This window comes from Azolla caroliniana, unplaced genomic scaffold (assembly GCF_043228905.1).
Source record: "Azolla caroliniana isolate FFs.n. ecotype wild unplaced genomic scaffold, voAzoCaro1.0.p SCAF_4, whole genome shotgun sequence".
NCBI classification, from domain to species: Eukaryota; Viridiplantae; Streptophyta; class Polypodiopsida; order Salviniales; family Salviniaceae; genus Azolla; species Azolla caroliniana.
Window position 1 is genome coordinate 24,128,516 of NW_028230439.1, and position 22,447 is coordinate 24,150,962.

Below are 22,447 nucleotides of genomic sequence, written 5' to 3' on the forward strand. Positions count from 1 at the left end.
TTTATTCTTTTCTTTAGTAGTCCATATAACGGTTCGGTGACATGAGCGTAGTGAGGAATCCATATATGATAAAACGTGCACGCTCCAAGGAACCTTCGAACCTCCGTTTGGTTTACGCATTCTTCTTTCATGTCTTGGATTGCGTTCACTTTGGATGGCGAGGGCTTCTGGCCGGATGCTCCACACAAGTGACCTACCACCAAGATCTCTGGTTGCCCGAATGCGGATTTTTCTCCCGAAAATGTCAAATTCGCATCTTCAAACCTTTGAAGCACCTTCTCGCAATCTTTCATATGATCCGCAACAAACTTTCTACAACCTTCCTTATCTTTCAATTCATCTTTCTCCTCATCCGAACATCCTTTTATCGGAATATCATCAAAGAATGGCATCGTGATGTCCGGAATGCAATCCTTCAAGACTTTATTCATGGCATTCACCATATGAGCCACCGAGTTCGTTGCGCCTTGGGGTAAGGTACACATCCGCACAAGCCCGATCGGAGTCCTCATGGTTGTAATGTCCCGACTGTCGATCGCCAATTGGAATTGGTCATATCCGGAGTAGAGATCGCCAATGGAGTAGATGGACCAGCCCGCAAACGCTTCGGCAAATTCGTCCACGCTCGGACCGATTCCGGCATTTCGAATTGTCACCTTGTTGACGGGTTGAAGATCTTGGATGAATCGCAATGATCCATTCTTGTTCGCAATGATCCATTCTTGTTCGGCACCGTGAACCACCTATTGGAATAAGGAGCATTCGACGGTTCTAGAATTCCCATACTCACCTTCTCTTTTAAGAGCTCGATCAGCTTCGGAAGGTGTGCTCTCGGAACCAGTATCAGTTTCAAATTCCAAGGCACATGAGGCACCGTGAAGATCACCATCGGCTCTATAACCTTTGGGTCGGCGCATTCGATTTCTCGTGGGAAGAATGGGAAAGCCTTCCCATGTCTCTCAAGCATATCGCGAAACATTCGCTCCTCTTCAGGGAGAAGGAAATCCTCCTTTCCGACTTGTAGCTTCCCCTTTGTCTCTTTGGTGAAGACATGACCTATCTTCTTCGGATCTCTTAAGCTTGGATCGTTAGCGACTTCCTTCATCTTTTGCCAACTATCTTCCGGTAGCGGAACCGCAACTGGCTTGATCTTCTTATCCACCGTTTTATATTTCGTGTTGATGTCAGCTTCCTTCATCGAGATGCCACGACGGTATTCATCGATGATAGCGTACATGTTGACGGAGTTAACCAAAATCACGCGTTGGTTGTGAAGATAGCTCAAGTCCACGACGTCCTCGATTTCGCCGATGGTGTCGTTAAATGAGGCTTCTTCCATAATATGAGTCAGGAACTCTCCTTCTTCTATTATGTTTTCTTCTTTCAGCATCTTCTCGAATTCTTGTATGAGGCGCTTGTGCTTCTTGTCGGGTAGTACTAGTTTACATGCGCCACTAGGTGTGACACATGTTGCTTCTCCTTTCAATCCACGCACTCTTCTTTCTTGTGGGGTCTTGTGATTGCTCAGACTATTTGTGCCCCATGCTTCAATAGTCCGCTCTAAAAATCCGAGGATTCGCCTCCGAGACTATCTCGATTCCTTTCATGATTGGCTCGCACCGTTAGGAATTGGACCGATCTTTGGTTGTCAAGACTCTTTATTCGTGCGAAGGCTGCTCCATTATCGAACACTTTGGTCTCCATCCGAGATGATGTGATATAAGGTTGCCCTAGGATGACAGGATGTGACGCCGATTCTTGTACGAAGAAGTGTTGATCCATCTCCACATCCCCGATCGTGACTTTGACATTGGGACAAGCTCCGTACAAATCCTCCGTAGACTTTGTTGCCGCGCGAATCTTCCATCCGTGGTTTGTATTGATTGGCCATCTTCTTTTTTTGTAGAAGTCGGTTGACATGAGGTTGATCTCCGAGCCGTGGTCGATCAAGGCTACCACGGTCTCTTTCTTCTCCCCGATCTTCACCGGCGTCTCCGTTGTCGCTCATGCCCAATGAGGTCGAGTGTAGTGGCTGTCCACCATATCTTCATCGATTTCGTCTCTTGCCATCGTTATGGCATTCGTTTTTGCTCTTTGCGGATTCTCTTCTTCCTCGTCCGATTGTTGTCTCTTTCTCTTTACAAGGTCCACGATCGTGTCATGGAACTCCTTCGTAATGCCAAGCAATTCCCTCAAGGACAAAGTTACGTGGCTATCAAGAACTCGTTCTTCGATAATCTTCTTTAGGTCCGTCGTCTGCTCTATGTCTGACCTTAGCTTATAGGTAGGTATGGTCCTTGTCCTCCGAGCGGGGTCTTCGACACCAACCTGCACGGGCCGAACCGTTTCTTCAACTCGTATGCTCGGCTCCCCTTTTCGGCTTGATTCTCGTTCCTCCATTTGTAAAGGTCGACTCGTCTCCGCATCATCCTTCTTTTTCGCGTTCCATGTTTCATGTCTTTTTGATGGCCCTTGCTCTTCTATTCTCTTTCTCTTTTCTTCGACGAACACCTCGTGGTTGTCGCACATCACCTTTGCGAGTATGGTGTTGTCATCCACTGGATCCGACCACCCGGTTATGCTTTGCACACTTCGGTTCGCAAGCTCTACCTCGTTCGATGTGATTTTTCCCTTCTTCTCATATTCGAGAACGGAAGTTCAAAACTTTGCTCCCGCTCTAGCAGCTTCAGTCTTGTCTTTCCCGACTCTTATTCCGGCCGACGCAGCATAGTGCATCGCATCCACATGAGTCGCATCGGCATCCTCCAACACCGGGTCATTTGAAATAGGTAATATGTCGCATTATGAGAACACTACGTCGAAAAAGGGCACAAAAGCACGCAGTTTTCAAAAAGACACGACGCATGCGTAAAGCTTTTCAGAAAAGGTGGCAAAATATATTGAATTTCAACATGACTACCACTTTGAGTCATAAGTAAAATGCCTCCAAAAATACATCACCAAAATTACAAAATAATGTACAACATGTCTACCAGTTACAATTATACATATTCGTGAGTTTACATCCAAACAAATTTACAAAATTTCCGATCATGTAGTAAAACAATCCCCAGCTTGAACCAAACCAATATATTAAGACATGTCTGATGGACTAGAAGAGCATTCTGACGTCTCATCCTCATCATCAGTGGCAATCAAAGCATTATCCTCATCCAATTCCAACCCAACATCTTTGTGGTTATGAGAATTGCTTCTGGTTTTTCTCTGTATTTCGTTTGACACCATGTTTGGGATTTTCTCCTTTATTATCTTGATAGTTGCTTGTCTTAGATGACCTGATTTTGTCAATGAGAAGTCATATACTAGTATGTCAACACAGTCTAGTGCGAGAGTAGTCGTGCTCGGTATATTCTTTCTTCTTCTCTTTCTGCTTGAACATCCGACATCCTTAACCATCTCTAAAGAATACTTTCCTGTAAATGCATCAGTTGAATTTGTCTGATACCAATGGACTACTATTGACTTTGTTTGACTACTTTCTTCATCCCTTACTAATTCAATAATTTTTGCAATCCAAAATGGATGGCCCAAGGTATCGTCCCCTGCTAATGTTGCAACCAACATTCCCACTTGTAGTTCTTGCAAATTACCTTGCCATCTTGCCTCAATAGTACGTGACTTTCTTGGTCCCACATAAATATCTCTTTGCAGTGGCCGAACTAAATCATGAAGCTCCATATTATTTGATTGTTGGTGATGAGTCTGCGATATCGTTGATGTCATCCCAATGTTCCATGTGAATGGGATACGGATTGACCATAAACCGGCGATGTAATTATCTAAAATGGTGCGTTGATGGGTGAAGAAAATCTCCCACCATTCAACATCCTCATCACCGGCATACTTCTTAGTCCGATCAATATTATTTTGTTTCTCTACTAGACATCTCAACCAATATGCCCTTTGTTCATCAATAGTACTATTTGGTGCTACATTTTTACGATCATCAGATGGCATTTGTTGTGCACCATGTAGAGGTTCATCTGGGATATGAAGAAGGAGCCTACAACCTTCTTGGGGCTCCCATTGTGCACTAGATGAGTATTGTTTCGCAAACAACACCGTCATCTTCAGGTGGGCCGATCTTTGTTTTATGAGGAAGACATGGTTGAAACTTATTTTATTAAGAGGTGCAAGCACCCTACCTTTAGTCCCGTCACTATCCATGGAGAAACATTTAAAGTCGTATACTTCTTCCAAGTGTTGTACTTCAGGCTTTGGTGTGTATGCTTCACTAATCAATTTGGATAGCGTGGGAAGTGTGAAAGCATTACAGCAAGCAAGTCTCTTTGAGAACCTACTGAACATTTGATCTATGTGATCATGGGTATGACCAACCAACAAGAAGTTAACCTTTATCTTTTTAAATATGCCCCTCTCTACTAGCATGCTTAGATAGCCGAAGACAGTTGAGTTCTTATTCTCTCTTGCTGTGTTGTCTAGTTGCACATATAGAACTGGCGGGAGTATACCTGACCATGATTGCAATACCCTGTGCATGACAGTGACAGTAAGATTAGGGTCGTTGTGGATATTGGGATAAGTTAAAAACACTTGCGGTCTTATAGTTTGACAGTATGTCAAACAACCCACTAGATGCATTTGCACGAGACACTCATCTCCAATATCCTTGGGGAGTCTTTGAAAATGCGGCAAACAAGTTTTCTTTTGATCCATGCCGTCAATAATCATGCACATATACTTTTCGGGAGATTGAAACGCTTTTTGTCGGTGATGCATAGCCTTAGTACGTTCCAATGCCTGACTTTCACGATGTTCTTTTAACAAGTTCTTGTAATTCTTGATCTCTACATCTGATTTTCCACCCTTGGCCATACTTTTTAAACTCGCACATATTGAGCAGACTCCCATTTGCACCTTTCGTGGGATAACCACGTTATTAAATTGTAACCTCCATAGTCGATTAAAATGCCTGTACTGTATGTAAGGCTCAACATCGGAAGACGTGTCGTCCTTGTACGATTGGTAAACTTCCCTTCGAGTAAAGTTATCTGACAAATGAAGTCTTCCTGTCGTTGGCATAACTTCGCACTGTTTTGAAAAATATACCTCCATCCACCTAATTGCCTGTTGCCCAATTTGACCCTTACATCCAGAACCATTTTGATCGAATTGTACCCAGGAGCCCTTCACAAGTCGCTCTTGAACTCGTTGCAGCCGCATATTTCCAATGCTATGAGTGATTTTAAAAGCTGCTCGACAACACTTGGTATATAGTCCAAGGAAATATTCAACTTGCGTTGAAATAGGCCCTGCTTTGTGATCCAATTTAAGTTGCATATGCGAAAGAAGAAATGTATCTTGCTCTTCCCCATTAAGCGACAAGTATTTTTGTCGTGTTTCACGTAACCTTGACTTTCCATAAGTTGATAGACAGAGATTCGCACAACACGATTTGTTCAAGTCGCATAGAAGTTGACGATCAGAACATAAGAAATTAAATCTCTTTTCACTAACTTGTCGAGGAACTCTTTTAAATGCTAGAGGTTTAGTAATGCTATTGTTATCTATCGACGAAGAATCGTCCGCTTGTAAGCTTGCATGAAGAGGGCCATCAACAGGATCAATTGAAAACAGAGAATTCGAAGTACTAAGAGCCACACTTTTCTGTTTAAGCCGCGAATGTTTTTTGTGGTCGTACTCTTCTATTGAGAAATACGAGTTGTCTGACAATGAAAAGGGGGCAATATAAAAAAGAGATGTTCTACTTGTAGAAGAAGACATTTTAGGGAGTCTAATTGTATTCTAAAACCTTCTTTTGAGAAAATTAAGGAATGCTAAAGCCTAACTATATAACTACCCGAACACTTAGATTAACTATATTATTTTCCGAAATTTTCCTAAAAAAAAAAAAATTAAAAATTATTTTTTATTTTAAAAAGAATGCTAAAGTCTTCTATATAAGGAGGTTAGAAATTTCATTTTCATTATCACGTGAAAGAATCCATCGAGCTCAGAGCACAGGCCAATTTTCGAGCACTCAGAAGCACATCGTGGACAGCACTATCTCCGGCACGAACCATGAACAAGGGAAAGAAAATCGTCAGGTTAGTAATATTCATTACATTTTTTAAGATTCCTAAAGATTCCTTAAAGATTCCTTTCCTCAACACATAGAAAATTTATTTTATTTTGTACAACGAACTTGGAAAGCAATTCTGAAAGCTAGGACCTTCAACCAAAATCCGATGCACTGCAACGGATTTTGGTTGAAAAAAATGATGTTTTTGCGATAAAAAACTATCGCATGGGACCATAAAATTGACGTAATTTAAATGATAATTTGCGTGATTTAGATAAAAGTGTACGTTGTTTCTATGTTTTCACCAACGTTTTTAATTTCAGTGAACCCAAACAAAAAGTTCCTTCATTTAGATTGAAGATTCGATCTCCGACAAAACGAGATTTTGGCTCCTTCATGAAGGACACGAGTAAAAAGAATTTATTTGACTCAACGGGGGAAGGAGGATCCAAGTCATCTGTGGCTACTACCAAAATCAACAAAGGTAGTACGCAAGAGGAGAAAACGGTTGAGGTGAAATATAAGGATTACCCCGAACTTGAATGGTGTCTCTCTTATGTCGAGGAGGATGGGGTGTTGTTATTGATAATGGCAAAATCGGACGGGGAAGGGAAACTTCAGCTTGGAAAAACATTTAATTACGGGCATGTAACCAAGCTAGAGTACGAAGACATTGACTCTACAAGTATTTTAATCGACGTCTCGAGCTCAGTTGGCAACAAGCGATTGCGACTTGATGAGGGAAACCTAGTACCCGAATCTTGCAATCCCAAGGCTTTGCGTAAAGACCTGCAAACGAAAAATAACTTGTTGGTAGCTCTTCGGCCGTACGTGACAGGAGAGATGATGACCGGTGAAGCAGAAACTCCACCGAAAAAGTCTAGGAAGACAAATCCTGTTCAAAAGAAATATACTAAACGACCACGACCCGAAGAAGAAGAAGAAGAAGAAATATTAGAGTTCGTGGAAGAAGAAGACGACCAACAAGTCGACATCGTGGCTCCAGGTGGACAACTATCTTCTGGTGTCCTGACGTCAGAACAAAATAAAATAAGAGAAAATATTGTGAAGACTAAACTTGTGCGCAGGGGCCAGCTATTTCATTTGTCCATTACTTCTATCCAAAGGCCCCCCATTGACCCCGTGACTGGAAGACGTCCCTTGGAAATTAGGGAGCCGCACTCCGTCCATGTGCAAAACCTGAAAAGCAAAATGAAAATCAATCCTCACGCTACTGTGGTGCCATTTTTGGTAATGGTTGATCAAGAACAATGCCCAACAGTAGCAGATTTCAAGTATAGCTCTGCAGACGATTACACATACTATGTAATCGGAGGATCACATTCGGCCGAAGCTCGACGACAGCTTGTCAAAGAATATCCTCTCACGCCGTTCTTCAAATACGCCGAATGTAAGGTATATGCAGGACTAACTCACGAGGAGGCGAAGCTGCTCGCATGGGACCATAACAATGACAATGATTATAGGCAAAAGATGTCATGTATAGAGAGGATAAGATTTTTTCATCATGAATACCTCGATGCCTTGAATCGTTTTGGTCCAAGATTGTGGCCTAGATTGCGACGTCAGTGTTTATTGGAAGTAGGGATTGCAATGGATGAGAGTACCAAATCCGAAGGTCTCCGAAAATATCATTCTTGGTTTCAACTAGCTTTTCGGACCGGAGAGGTGTGGGATCTCCAAGACAAAATATTCTCTATGTGGGAGCGGAAAGAAGTCAAGGGGCAAAGATCAAAAAAGGGAAGAATTGATCCACAAGTTGAGATGAAATCAAAGACCAAGGGAAAAAGCGACTTGGTAATCGAGGAGTTAGCAGAGGACATGAAACTTTTACCTTGGAGATCATTACAAGGTATCAAAGATGATAGATTGTTAATATCCGTGCTATCTCGAGTGGTCGCCAAGGAATTTAGTTTGGACGAGATTGTAACAGACTTGCAAAAGTAAGTGTTTATAGTATACCTTTTCATGAAAGTCTTCAATTATTTTGAATATCTTATTTCTAATTTCATATTGATTATGCAGTCACAAGGTATACATGAAGATTCAGGAGTTGATGATGCAAAAACTGAGTTTACCGACATGGGAAGAAGTTGAACAAGCCTGCCCGATAACTTCTTCCTACAAGGCATTGGAGGAATATTTTATTGTATTTAGAGAATGGGTATGTGTCTTTTGAATGTTGATATGTTAGAAAGTAAGGTTCCCTGCTAACAACAATGACACTTGCAGAAACCATCAAAATCAAAAAAGAACAACGACAATAATGACGGTATTCCAACGGCCTTCATCACGCACTTAGAACGTGCGAAATATGAGAAGAGAATGACCAAAGGGAAGGAAATGGAACTGCCCGAGGATTCGGAGACTGTAAAGAGTTTTTTGCATAGGTCTGATCCTTTCAAACAACTTCATTATAGTGTTTTCAATGGCGAAGTATCCCAGATGCTCGAACTGTTACCGAGAAGGCACTACACTTTGCTGATAGCTGACATACCATATGGTTTCCGTATTGCGGGATCAACATATGATGATGTGCCTTTCAAGTACCCTCAGATCGAGAAAATGGTAAAGGATTTCGCAGAACTGACATTGGCCCCCTTGTGGAGGATAGTCATATTTCATAGCATGGAGCAATCACTGTCAGTCACAACAGCTTTGAAGTCCCGTTGTCATGCCACTGAACACATGCATTGGTGTGTTATAGTTCGCTTTTACTCATTACAGTACTTCTTATTATATGTACACATTTACATCTCTAATACTTGATTTTCTTTCTCTATAGGATCAAAACAAATATTACACGTAGCCCTAGCGATCGAATGGTTAGTGCGGTCGAACATTTTTGTGTGGGCTACTATGATTCAATTACAAAGAAGAAGGCTAGAGCACATGTCAATGAGCATAACGTGGTTAACTACATCATGTGCCCAACTGTAACCAAAAAATTAAGACATGTGTTAGGGGATAAAAGTATGGTGAACCCTTATCAAAAACCTCAAAGATTGATCAACCGCCTCATAGAGCTCTTCTCGAATCCAGATGATTGGGTCCTAGACTTGTTCTCTGGCACAGGTATAATATATATATTTAATTTCAATCCTGTCGATCAAGTTTAAGACGTTACTTCTTATATATACTTGTTTGTGTTCATGCGACCATTAGGTACAACGACATCTTGTGCATTGAAGATGTTTAGAAACTGTGTTGCATTGGAGAAGGACCCTGCTCAAGTTAACTTCATCAAAATGAGGATCACAGGAATCTGGGACTGTCCAGATCAGGATCAAGAAGTCGGAGCAAAACACATCAACGAGACAGAGATGTTCCAGATGACTTCACGAGAACCAATGGAACCAATTGATGAAGAAGCAGGGGAGCTGGTGGACCTGGAAGATGTAGCACAGTTTGACCATACATCAGATTCGGGAGAGCTTGGAGATGACACGAATGAAAACAATCTAGAACAATCAGCGCCAGAGGAGCCTGCTCTGCCTGATTTGCTTATAGATTGATGTAGATGGCGTAATGTAAAAATTGAGGATTTTGAGGCATAATGTTCACCATCACTTCATATTATATTTGTATATGAGAACATCTGTAATTGTTTATTGTTTAATTAAATTCACCTGTTCATAATTTCCCTTTTTAATCATTATTGGAACCGTTGTTTGTATTTACATATAATTGGTCACCATGCTCTTCTTCAATTTGAGATATTAACATGATATTGTAATTTCTCATTTCCGTTAGCATGACTGTATATGAAAAGGCAAATGTTTTTGATAATAAGAGGTTTTTAGTTACCTACGGTTCAAGTCTACTGGTTCCACATAGTATAAATGAATGTCATACGTAATTGTTACTCTTACCGATTACATTGTCATGAACTATATGACATTATACAATGAAACTATCGATATACCCGTCCAACAAGTGGGGTACTACTTTATTCCTAAACCCAAAACCACATATTTATAATTACGGTTTATGTAGTTTTACTCTACAATTTGAATATGGATACCAATTTTACAACTTTATATTGAACCAAGTCTTCAATTGTGCTCCATGATATGCAAATTGACACAAATGTGGACACATATACAATTTAGTAATTGCTAGGTTTTTTTTGTTTTATATTTAACCATCAAGTCGCAAAAGGGGTACGCATGCATCGTATATTTTCGATATCAGGCTAAAATAGGGTACTTTTCTACATCTGGCCAACTATGCCAAAAGAGAATACGACATATTACCTGTTTCAAATGACCCGGTGTTCTCCATAGATCTCTTCATTCCTCCTCTTCCGAAATTCACCCGTAGGGGTCTTCTAGTCTCGCTTGAGCAGATCATGTTGTCCTCTATGTATATGATATTTTGTCGAATCGCCTCTCGAAGGCTCGCACAATCCCTTCTCATGTGGTCCATGCTATCGCACCACACGTATCTAAAGGGTTCTTTTCCTTTAGGGCCCCGACGATTCATGTTGGCTAGCGTGACCTTCTCGAACTTCTTCGCTAGCTCTTCAATGATGTCGTCATCAATCTTCTTTTCTTCCACGTTACTTTGTCTCAGCGGCTCAGCTACTTTCGGCGGTCTTGCTTTCTCCGTGGTAGTCGGTCCCGTCAAGTCGGTGTCATCAACCCATTAGCGACGCTTGTCGAGCCTATTGCATGCCCGCTTCACCACGATCCAGTCCGCTACGAGCCCATTTGCTTGGGTATCATCTTCGAGAAGAGTCCCCAACTCCCATCTATTCTTTATGTCCACGGCCTTCAAGAAGTACAAAGTCTTGTCCTCTTCAAGCAACACTTGGTCCGTATTGGGGAGACGACTAAACATCTGGTCGAATTCGTCGTACACCCTCGAGACGCTCATCTTCTTATTCTTCTTCTCTATCTACTTCATCAGGGCATGTCGAGTCATCCTCGTTGAGTCTTCAGTCACGAACTCCGCTAGTATCGTTTTCTCGAACTCAAACCATGTTGTCTTACCTTCTTGAAGCTCGATGACGCGTCTTTGGATGTTGTTGGCGACAACTCTCTTGAAGCCTGCGATTTGACGTGCCTCGGACACGTCCCTCTGATTCATCTCCCTTCTATATGCATCAAGGAACTTCGTAACGTTCCTTCCATCGAATTGGCCCTCGAGCTCTACGACACGATCAACAGCCTTCTCCACGCTCGCGTCGTTGTCCCGAGATCTCATCATTTGCTCGACGATTAGCATCATCCTTTCGAGCTCTCCCGCTTGGTTGCTTGAGGACGCCATCTCCAAGTATTAATCTCGACTTGATCCTTCCTACCGCCTCTTTCACGTCGAGTTCACCACTTAATTATGTCGTGAAGATCAGTCACTACGCGCGGATCGTGAGGCGGAACCGCCGGGGTTCTAGACCGGAAGGATTCAAAGTCGGTACAAGCTTTGGCGAGAAAGTACTTAAGATAGATTGGGAAAGAGAGAAATTGAGATTAAACGATTGAGAGAGATTGATTGAACTTTTATCTTTGGATTTAAGAAACAAGTTACATCATCAATTTGATAACGAATTTCTTCTTCTTAATTTCATAAAAAAAAATGTGTTTTTTCTCCTCCCCCTTCCTTCTTTTATAGATGCTCTCATGCAGATGATGCATGTGAGGGTACAAGACATGCATAAAATGCATGTTTGCCATTTGGCGCTTATGTATTACATGTGATGCATGATAACCATGTCACTCATTTTAGCTCTCATGTATGAGAATTTACATGTAAAAGTACAATGATAGAAATATAAATTCATTTAAATGTCATGGCTTAATGGTAAGCCAATTGACTCCTAACTCGGAGGTGCAAGGTTCGAATCCTTACTTGCCCTCCTTGTAAATATATTTATTTATTTATCTAGTCACCGGACGCCGGTTCGTCGGATGCCGTCGGTTACCGGTGCCTCGCCGGATGCTGTCACCGGTTGCCGCTGAATCACCGGCTCCATCGCCGATCCGGTTTTGGTTGGCCAAGACCCTTTACGAGTAGCTAGCCCACCTCCACTCTTAGCTCAAGTTACCTTGAACTCTCTATGCTCCACACATAGACACAAAGATAATATCTTTTGCTCTACCTTATATATGATTAGAGCCGTATTTGTCGTGCCTATGTGGGATATCTCACAATTTTCTCTTTTCCTTTCACAAACTTTATACCCTCATATCTTGACATTTAGTTGTCCGTTTCTCGTGTAATAAAGTACATTTGAAACCTCCATCATTTTGTACTTAGATATTAAATTTATTTAAAATGTTATCTTCACAATTATTGTATTATGTGATTCATACTCGATTTCATACGTTTTATGGGATTTTCACACTATTGCCGAAAATCTTCACGACAACGGTGTAGACGAGCCTTCTCCAACCAAACCGCGCATCCAACAAGGTTACTACAAGATTGTAGCCACTCTAAAGAGCCAATATGATGGCCTCAAGGGCGACTCCGATGGAGTTAAAAGACAACGAATAGCCTTTATCCAACAATGGTCGTCCTCTCCCTTTCTTGAGTTAGTGGGCATCCACATAAGATGGAACTATCGCGTCCCTACAGGGATTTGTACATAATAATCTCATTTGTAAAATGTTATAACTAATGGAAGGAGTGTTTTTTTGGAAAAAAAGAAAAAAGAAAAAAGAAAAATGCAAATTACTTTGTTTCAACCACTACTCATAATCAAAGGTATATACCCCATTCTTATTCAACCTTAGATGATAGCCATCAAAGAGACTCGATGGATCCACAACGGTATGACAAGATTATTAGTCACTTAGTTTGACTCCATAAATGCGTCAAGATTATCCATTGTTGCTGTTTGGTTTGTCGAAGTAAAGGATCATGCGTCAATGTTATACTCTATAGTTGACAAATAAACATGTTACATTGTAATTCAGTGGGATGTGTAATAATTCTCTCTCTCTCTCTCTCTCTCTCTCTCTCTCTCTCTCTCTCTCTCTCTCTCTCTCTCTCTCTCTCGACTATCTATTTATAGTGCATAAGGATCACCTATCTAGTGCCTTGATCTTTGCTATTTTCTATCTTCGAAGTGGAAAGTGTTCATTTCATACTATCCACACACATTGGGCATCCAAAATCTAAAAAACTGACTAGGGATGTTTCATTTGCTTCAAGGGACAATCCTTGGTCTCTTTGGTTCCACTGAACTATTGTATAATTGTCAAGTTATTGTTAGTTGACGGATGGAGGGATGTGTAACCTATGAATATAATTTTGAATAAAAAAGGATATAAGGAGAAGGTTATGAAATGTGCGTATAAGGTGGAAGCACATAAGGGTATTTTGCGAATTAGAAAGTTTGGCCCTTTAAGATATCTATCACTCACTTTGAATGTAGGATCAACTAGTATCCCTATGTGGGCCATTTAGGAATAAAATTGGAGAAGCCGACCATCAATGTAAAAGACATGAGGGTGGAATGGGATGGGGTGTGGTAGTTGCATGAGTTATGCTAGAATGGAGAGAGTTTCGAGCATGGTGGGTCAAATATGGTGACAAAAATGAGGAAGTTGCCGGGGTGGTGCGATCAACGACAAGCATATCTTGGGGGACCTAGTATCTACAATGGTATCATGCATTTACACTATGAGAGAAATGCAATCAGTTTGCCATTTGTAAATTGTAGTCGTAACATGGAGTGTAGTACTTCTGGAAGTGTTTCTCTACAAAACAAAACAAAATAAAATGTACTCTCCTAGCAGGCATTGCCATTATAACGAACCGACATTAAGTTTTGAAAGTATGTCCAATTCAATAGGCCATTGTTGGCCTCTTAAGAGATGTTTTGCACTATTAGTTGTCAAGTAGATTACAGAACATTGTCTTCAAAACACAGAAATATGTAAAGGGAAATTTCATATTAATCCAATATGGAATCATGATTCTTTTCTTGGAGAGGGGAGAAAATAAGGAAAGATTGAGCAAAATTATCTCATCATCAAGATGAAGCAATGGCAACTAGGAAGGGTTCAATTTTGGTGAAGGGTTTCGGCCCTTGTCATGGAAGTGGTTTCGGCAATTATATATATCTAGCCATATTAGGAAAACATTCATATTTCAGCTATTATATTTTTCTCCCAAAAAAACCTTCCCCCTAAATAAAATGGCTTCACAAATTTACTTAAAACACCCAGACTACTTAAAATATAACTCTTGTATTCTAACTTTAGAATTATTCAATACGATATACAACTTTAATTTTAAAAAATGGCATTATAGATTCGTTTCCTTGAATCCTAATAACAATAATGAATGTTCCAATATATTTACAGCCTAGTTACACCATGACATGGTAAAGAAAAAAACATTTCATTGAATTGACACAAGATGATGTACTACCCTCTCAAGGTGATCCAAATGATTGTTGGACATTAGTAGAACTATTAGGGAAAGAAGACATGGAGGAGTCTCTCGAAGCACTCTCAAATCCATATGGATGCTTCCGTGGATTCTTGGCAAGCTCTATTGTTGAGGATCCAGATTCGGGATAATCAATGCCAACAAGCTCCTCTAGTTGTTTCACAACATCCCCCATGGATGGCCTATCAACCCCATGGTCTTCAACACATGATAATGCTAGCTTTACAAATGCACCTAGTTCTGAAAGTTCTTCTCTTCGGAGCCTTGGGTCTAGTAGAGACCTCACACTTGATAATCCGCCTTTATCTATGGCTGTTTTCACCTCATTCACTATGTATTTGCCACGTTCAATTGGGGCCCTTGCTGTTATAAGTTCCAACAGCACTACCCCAAAGCTGTACACATCACTTTTCTCCGAAAGTTGTTGAGACATGTAGTACTCTGGATCCAAGTACCCCTATACACATTGCGAAAGAATTAGGGACATATATATATATATATACCCTCGATACACATGTATCGTAAAGATATTTAGTAATCTATGGGCATATCTACATACCATTTCCACACACACGAACAAGATTTGGTACATATGTACATACATACATACACACACATATGTATGATGTTATTTGAACAAAATACATTACCAGAGTCCCTTTCACTTGTGTTTCTACCACTTGATCCCCATCTCCATCTATAGGCCCGACCTTTGACAAGCCGAAATCTGCCACCTTGGCTATACTTTTCTCATCCAGAAGAATATTTGTGGATTTTATGTCCCTATGGATGATGGGCGGTGTCACAAGCTCATGGAGATATGCAAGACCTCTAGCTGAACCAAGTGCAATCATAAGTCTCCGCCGCCAATTCATCCGTGAACCACCGCGTCCTATCACAAGCTTACAAAAATCAGAGTATGTTTCTAATGCATTTAGATATGTATATGTGGACAGACTTATAAATCAATATATGCTTGTATGTACGTGCGTATCTTTGGATGTATATATGTGTATGAATTGTATTATGTATGTGGTTATGTATGGAGGTGCATTTGTATGTATGATTATATGTACCATTCATGGGTATGGATGTATGTACACATGTATGCATATGTACCATTCATGGGTATGGATGTATGTACACATGTATGCATATGTATATTCATGTGTATGGATGTACAGTATGTATGCATGTGTGTGCATACATATGTACATAATGATCTACAATGTACGGGTGTGTGTGTGTTTGTATGCATTATTACCTAATAGATTATCCCGAAGATTGCCCTTGGCCATGAACTCATACACGAGCATTTGCTCCCCTTGCTCATAACAAAATCCAACTAAACCAACAACATTTTTATGATGTACTCGAGATAGAAGCTCGATTTCATTCTTGAACTGCATTGCACCTTGCATTGAATCTTTTTGTGCCCTTTTGATTGCAATTTGCTCCCCTGTCGAAGTAATGCCTTTATACACCTGATTAAATGTATCGAAGTCAAAAAACGTTTCTCATCTCTCCGCATGAAACTCAATCAAATTGAGAGATTTCATGTTAAACAGTTGCCAATGTCTCTGTCTACGCAGCTGATCATATTTCGGGGTTCAATGGACCATCTCAAACAAGTTTGCTTCTTCAATATCTAAAGTGCATAATTTCCCAAACTTCTTGCAATTAAACAAGTTGGAAAATCAACACTCAATATCCTAACCAAGGCCAACATGGTATTTTTTTTATCGATCTTTTTTAGAAAATATTAGTCTTATGGCATCGAAAGGTTTCTCATTGATCTGTATATATTGAAGTATACCTAGAATTGATTATAAATGTTAGTATATTTACTCAATCTTCACAGAAAAAGATTAGTTTCTTTACAAAATCACACTTATTTTGTGAAATCACACAAAAAACGTTTTGGTTCCTTTCCAAAATCCACATGAAGAGATGAATGCAGACCTTTCCATAGCCTCCTGAGCCAATCTCGTTGCTTTCATTGAAATTATTACTGGCTTTCTTGAGCTCACTATAGGGGAAATACCGAGCTCCTTGGACTTTTGGAGCAGCACCACTCATGTCTTTCGTGTCTGATCCCGGCCATGAAGCTATATAGCATATACAAAGAACAATGACAGTTTGATAGGTCAATCAATTATGATGATGATAGGAGATTCAGAGATAAATATATAAGATAGTCTGCCATAATTGTAAAATGGAAGGCAGGAATTGCATACCAAATGGGTTCTTATGTTCCTCAGCTTTGTCTGCTCGCTTCTTCTGGAAAAATGCAAATGCAAGGAGAACAATGATTATTAATACCACGGCCCCTCCTCCAATTCCAATCCCTAGCTTGGCTGCTATACCCAATCCACCTCCTGAACTACTCTCGATCACTGAAACAAAGAAATGCCAACTCAACTCTTCGCCACTTTTAGACTCTTTTGGACAATTTTTTGTAACTTGGTCTTTTAGAAATGAACTACAATTTTTTTGGTTTTTTCTTTTAGCAATGGACCATAGGAAACACACAAGTAATTGAAATATGTGAAAGAGCAGACTCACCTTCATAAGCGTAAGGTTCTTGAATAAACAGGGGAGGTCCAAAAATATCTATGTGGATTCCCTTATTTCCTAATGCATATGAAAGTTGGATCACTTCATCTTGGGTCCATGCTTTAGTACCAATATTAGGAAAGATGGATATGTCAACTAGCAATTGGTACTGGCTATTAAAGTACGCTGATGTGATGTACACCTGACTCTGACCAATGTTCAAGCTTTCAGCAATATATGAGATGAGTTCCAGAAAGTGGGATGTATTATTGAGGGTTGTAAATTGAGGAGCACGAAAGATCAACTCTCCTTTGTAAGGAAGAACACATTCACAATCAACAGGGCTTGGTGCAAAATTGTTAGAACAAACAGTGTTACATGATTTAGTAATAGGGCTCTGATAGACAGTCGATACTGACGAATTCGTGTAGCAGTAAGTATTCTGATATGCTATCAAACTGCAGACTTGTTCATTGCCCTGCAACCTATATATCAAACACAAAAACAGAAAGTTCAGCCATATATAATATATTCTGAACAACAATGTAAGATTACAATACTAGTTCATAAAGAAACAGTCATACCGAAGCACTTTCGGATCCGCATTAAATGATCCCAAATTAAGGCTGGCAATCTGATTGTTCTCCAAAGAAATTAGTGTGAGCACATTGGTAGCCAGGCTGAGATCCAAAGATCCATTAATCCCATTGCCTGAAAGCTTTCTGGAAAATGACCCAAAAAGAAAGATATAAAAGATCCACATCAGATTGTTAACTGAAGATCAGGTATAATCCATTATGGACTGCATATCGTATGTAACTCATGCTACTCACACAGTAGTGAGAAAAGGTAAAGCAAACAAGGAAGCTGGAAGCTGGCCCAAAATAGTCGTACTTTCCATTAGGCTGCAAAAAACAACACATTTCATCTGAATCAGTAGTCCACTGATGTCAGCCAAGAGGGGACATGACATATTAAATCAGTTCATTTACATATTTGTCAGTGTCTGCATGGATGTCACCCAAGAAGGGAAAGGCTCATTAAATGAATTATGGCTGATATCCCTACAGTGTAGAAAAAACAAAAAGTCAGGATAATGCATAAAATTTTCATTTATGACAACAATAACAATGTCAAGCCACAATACTTACAAGATCAACAAACTGGTTAGGCCTGAGAGATCGGGTAAAGGACTGCTCAGCAAATTCTGTCCCACTTGACTGCATAAGAAATGATGATGCTGAAGAATTGGAATGAAATATATATGTATGTATTCAAATTTCTTCCAAACATGTAACCACCATGTCGGTGTGCTAATAATCTTACAATTCAGTTAGGTTCCTGAGCTGACTTATGTTACTTGGAATCGAGCCTTGTAAATTGTTATTGGTAAGCTTCCTGAGAAATTTTGCACAACTCATTGCAAAGAGATTAAAAACGAAAGAAAAACAAATGAATGAATGCCAGTAGAGTCTCTTGTTTGTACTCACATTATGAGAAGGTTACTGCACAAGCCAAGCTCTTCTGGTATAACACCTGTAAACTTATTGGAATCGAGAAGCCTGCATAGAAAAAAGTCATGAAATCAACTTCATTAAGGCACGAATTATTCCAAGTGACGTAGATATGCATCCATGAGGCTATGCCCACGCATGTGTTCACACCCACACACACAAGTGTGTGAGTGGTGCTGAAAAATGGCACACTTTCCATGGTAATTTTGATCCACCAAACTCTAAATTCTGCAGTGAGCACTTACAAATGAATCAAGCTCATTCCTGGATGACATAGAGCTGGGGGTATGTTTCCGGTAAAGGAGTTGTTGTTCAAATGGCTGCAAGCAACCAACATAAAGAAGTAAGTTTACTGTTGTGCAACATCTAGTGTGATTCTATATGTAGTGTTAATGTATATATGTCTTCACATAGATATATATATTGAATACATCCATCAATGCATACACACATGATCCATAGAACGTAATATTCGTGTTCGTGGAAGCATTCAAACGTTTGAAAACGTTTGGAAACGAACACGTTTGAAAAGGGAAAAATACGTGTTCCTTTTTTTTTTACTCTTTTCTTACTTTTTTTTTGAACTTCTCTCTCTCTCTCTCTCTCTCTCTCTCTCTCTCTCCTCATGAATCTTCTTCTGCCACTCATGATCAGAACGCCACTCATCCGCCATATCTTGGTGGCCACGATTTCTTCAACCATTCTGTTGTGTTTCTTGATCCTCCTTCCCACCTAGTCTACGGGTATGGCTATGGTGATCTGCTTTACAACGATTCTGCCGCCAGGCCATGGATGCAATGTTCCATGGCTTCTGCTACATCTCAGCCTCCTCAGTATAATTCATGGGGAGCGATGTGGAGCTCTGGGAAGTAGGTGTAGCTCATGATCGTGGAGAGGATGAGGGAGGAGAACCTTAGAGCCAGGGACATGCTCAGAGCCAACATTAATCTCAAGAACAGCATGATGATGAGCAAGAAGAACATAAGCTTGATCCACCATGTCAATGAGAATCAGATGCCAGAACCAGATGAATCATAGTCATGGTAATCCTCAGAATAAGATGAATCATAATCATGGACCATGGTGATCCTCAGAAACAAAAACAGAATCAGAGTCATCACGATGATGGCGGTGATCAGAACAATAGGAACAAACTGAGGGGGGACGAAGAGAAGGAAGGTGAATGGTCCTGGTAATATTGCCATAGAAGTTGAAGCTTTAGCTGATAGCTCATAACACCTGCCACTCTCTTGCTCTCTGTCCCTCTTTCTCTCTCTTTCTAATGTTTAGTACTTTAATAATTTCTAAAGTATTGAAAACTTGATGACATGTGATTCAATCAATACCATTCTTATCTATCCAATCCAACGTTGAGATGATTTACCATACACGTATGATTAAATCATTCTCGAATGCGAATGAACGTATGATACGTATGGTTCATTCTATGCGTGACGGTGACACATCATAATACATACATACATTACACGCACGCCATGGATGGATGGATTCATGCATGCATGTATGTATGTATGTATGTATTTATGTATGTATGTATGTAATATGTATGAATGTAAGGTATGCATGTATGTCTAGGAATTATAATAAAGAACTCACAAGTGTTGAGCACTCGTCAAGTTATCTAAGCCGACATTGTCAGGGCTCTGTCCATCTGAAGAATAAGGAAGGGAACCACTTAAGCGATTGAATGCAACATCCAGCCAAAATAATTTCGAGAGCAAGCCAAGGTCATTGGGGAGTGGCCCAGTGAGATCATTCCCATTCAAATCCCTGGTCATAATAGAAAGCATTGATTGATCCATGAGGCATCCAAAATAGTGCATGTGATCTTAAGTTGCTGAATTCCAATATGCATTTTTTTTACAAATATATGATTTTGAGACAAAGATTTAGCACTTACAGATAGGTTAGGTTCTTCAATTGCCCATACTCTGATGGAATGCTTCCTGTGAAGTAATTCTGTTGTAATACCCTGCTTTCAATGTTCAATGATACATATACTCAGAAGTTATATATAAGTTAAATATTGTTAAACGTTTCAATGATACATATACTCAGACGTTATATATAAGTTTATTGTTAAACGTTTCAATGATACATGTACTCAGAAGTTACATATAAGTTTATTGTTAAATATAAGCTGACAAAATTCGTGGACTTCTTGCAAGTACTGACAGATATGATAGATGTGAAAGCTGGCTTATTCCTTTAGGAAGGGATCCATTGAAGTTGTTGTAAGAAAGGTCCCTGATTCAAGAATTTACAAGCAAATGAATTACAGCCCATATTAGCAAAATCTAACCAAAAGGATTAAGCCTGCACGATATGATGATGAAGATAGCTAGGGATTAACTTACAGAAATTGGAGCGAGGCGAGGTTTTTTATATCTTCCGGCAGAGATCCAACCAATCCCAAGCCAGAGAGACCTCTACATTTAAGAAGCAAATCTTTATTGTAAAAAATGGCATCATCATCAGTGACCATAGAATTGCATGACATCGTTAAGCAGAAAATGTGTGATGAATATTGGTGCCATGGCGGTGGACATGTCTTATCTAATATCAAGTATAATGAACCATAATGTATGATTGAGTAAAATGTTTACGGTGAAGAGAATAATTTTACTCACATCTGTGTAACCCTTTGCGGAGATGAGTTATCACAGTGTATCCCGATCCAATTAGATCCACAAGGATCTGTGCCAGACCATCCAAGAATGTTTTTCCCTTTCGGTTCCCATGCCTGAAGCATCGCCATCAGACCATTCACTGCAAACGCATATGAATGACAGCAAAAATTAGAGAGATAGATTAATGCTACAGAAATACGTTCTGGTATGATCAAGCAAATCACATACAGACTTCCACACACAAGTACAGCACCATGTATACATGCAAAACCAGAACAAGTAACATCATTTGGCAGAGACATGCCTATTTCCATGTCCATATATCTGTATGTAGTAGGTATGCTCTACATATGACTTCATAGACACATATGTATACATAATTACTTAGATACTTGTTTATGTGTAGGTATGTGTAGATTGATTGGATTTCTTGGGGTATGTATGTATGTATGTGTGATTGGGGTAATGTGTTTGATATGTATGTATGGTTGCAGCAGTCACCATCATCCTGGTGTGTGGCGGCATCTGCAAATCGAAGCAGACGGGAATTGCAGGAGAGAATGATGAAGATGACAAAGAGGTACAGATGCTTCAACATTCTGGCTTGATCTGATGGAGGGGGTACCAGAAAGGCCAACAACAGCCCTGCCATGGGAGCTACTGCTAAAAATGGTACCAGACTGCTACCAAAAAAAGGCCAAGATGATGATGATGACGAAATATGTATGTATAGCTATGGTACTGAACAAATGGATCAAACACTGTGCATCTGTATCAGTGATATAGACAGAGTTCAGAAGATCAGCGTATAGCTATGGTACTGAACAAATGGATCAAACGCTGTCCATCTGTATCTGTGATATAGACAGAGTTCAGAAGATCAGTGTATAGCTATGGTACTGAACAAATGGATCAAACACTGTGCATCTGTATCTGTGATATAGACAGAGTTCAGAAGATCAGTGTATAGCTATGGTACTGAACAAATGGATCAAACACTGTGCATCTGTATCTGTGATATAGACAGAGTTAAGAAGATCAGCCTGCAGGAGAGAAGTAAATGCATATGAGTAAGAGAGAGAGAGAGAGAGAGAGAGAGAGAGAGATGGGACAGAGAAAACAGAGGATTGGTCAAGATTTCTTCTCCTTTGACTTTGGAGTTTTATCTTTTTCTGTGAGCATTGACTTTTTCAATGCTCTGCTCTCTTCTTCTTGTTTTGCTTTTTTAAGTGTTTGAG

At 40.0% G+C, this 22,447-nt stretch overlaps 1 protein-coding gene across 1 annotated transcript; it reads right to left on the reverse strand.

The window, feature by feature from the left end:
* Positions 1-14,427: 14,427 nt before the first annotated feature.
* Positions 14,428-22,190, reverse strand: LOC147865548 (leucine-rich repeat receptor protein kinase HPCA1-like). The gene is made up of 19 exons (XM_087318384.1): positions 21,711-22,190; positions 21,210-21,348; positions 20,937-21,008; positions 20,755-20,826; positions 20,480-20,551; positions 20,176-20,349; positions 18,804-18,878; positions 18,535-18,606; positions 18,371-18,442; positions 18,196-18,264; positions 18,037-18,108; positions 17,878-17,949; positions 17,629-17,766; positions 17,054-17,529; positions 16,726-16,884; positions 16,451-16,596; positions 15,753-15,972; positions 15,139-15,380; positions 14,428-14,945 (listed from the first exon to the last, which is right to left on the reverse strand). The coding sequence occupies exons 1-19, from the start codon at positions 21,859-21,861 to the stop codon at positions 14,472-14,474; spliced, it is 2,967 nt and encodes a 988-aa protein (XP_087174510.1). The 5' UTR covers positions 21,862-22,190; the 3' UTR covers positions 14,428-14,471.
* Positions 22,191-22,447: the final 257 nt, after the last annotated feature.

Excerpts from the sequence above, each read along its gene's own strand:
- LOC147865548 (XM_087318384.1), bottom strand. The coding sequence starts at position 21,861 with ATGGCAGGGCTGTTGTTGGCCTTTCTGGTACCCCCTCCATCAGATCAA. Across the intron at positions 18,265-18,370 it reads CTCAGGAACCTAACTGAATT|TCAAGTGGGACAGAATTTGC; the intron begins GTAAGATTATTA and ends TTTCTTATGCAG. Across the intron at positions 17,950-18,036 it reads ATGCAGACACTGACAAATAT|CCTAATGGAAAGTACGACTA; the intron begins GTAAATGAACTG and ends TGTTTTTTGCAG.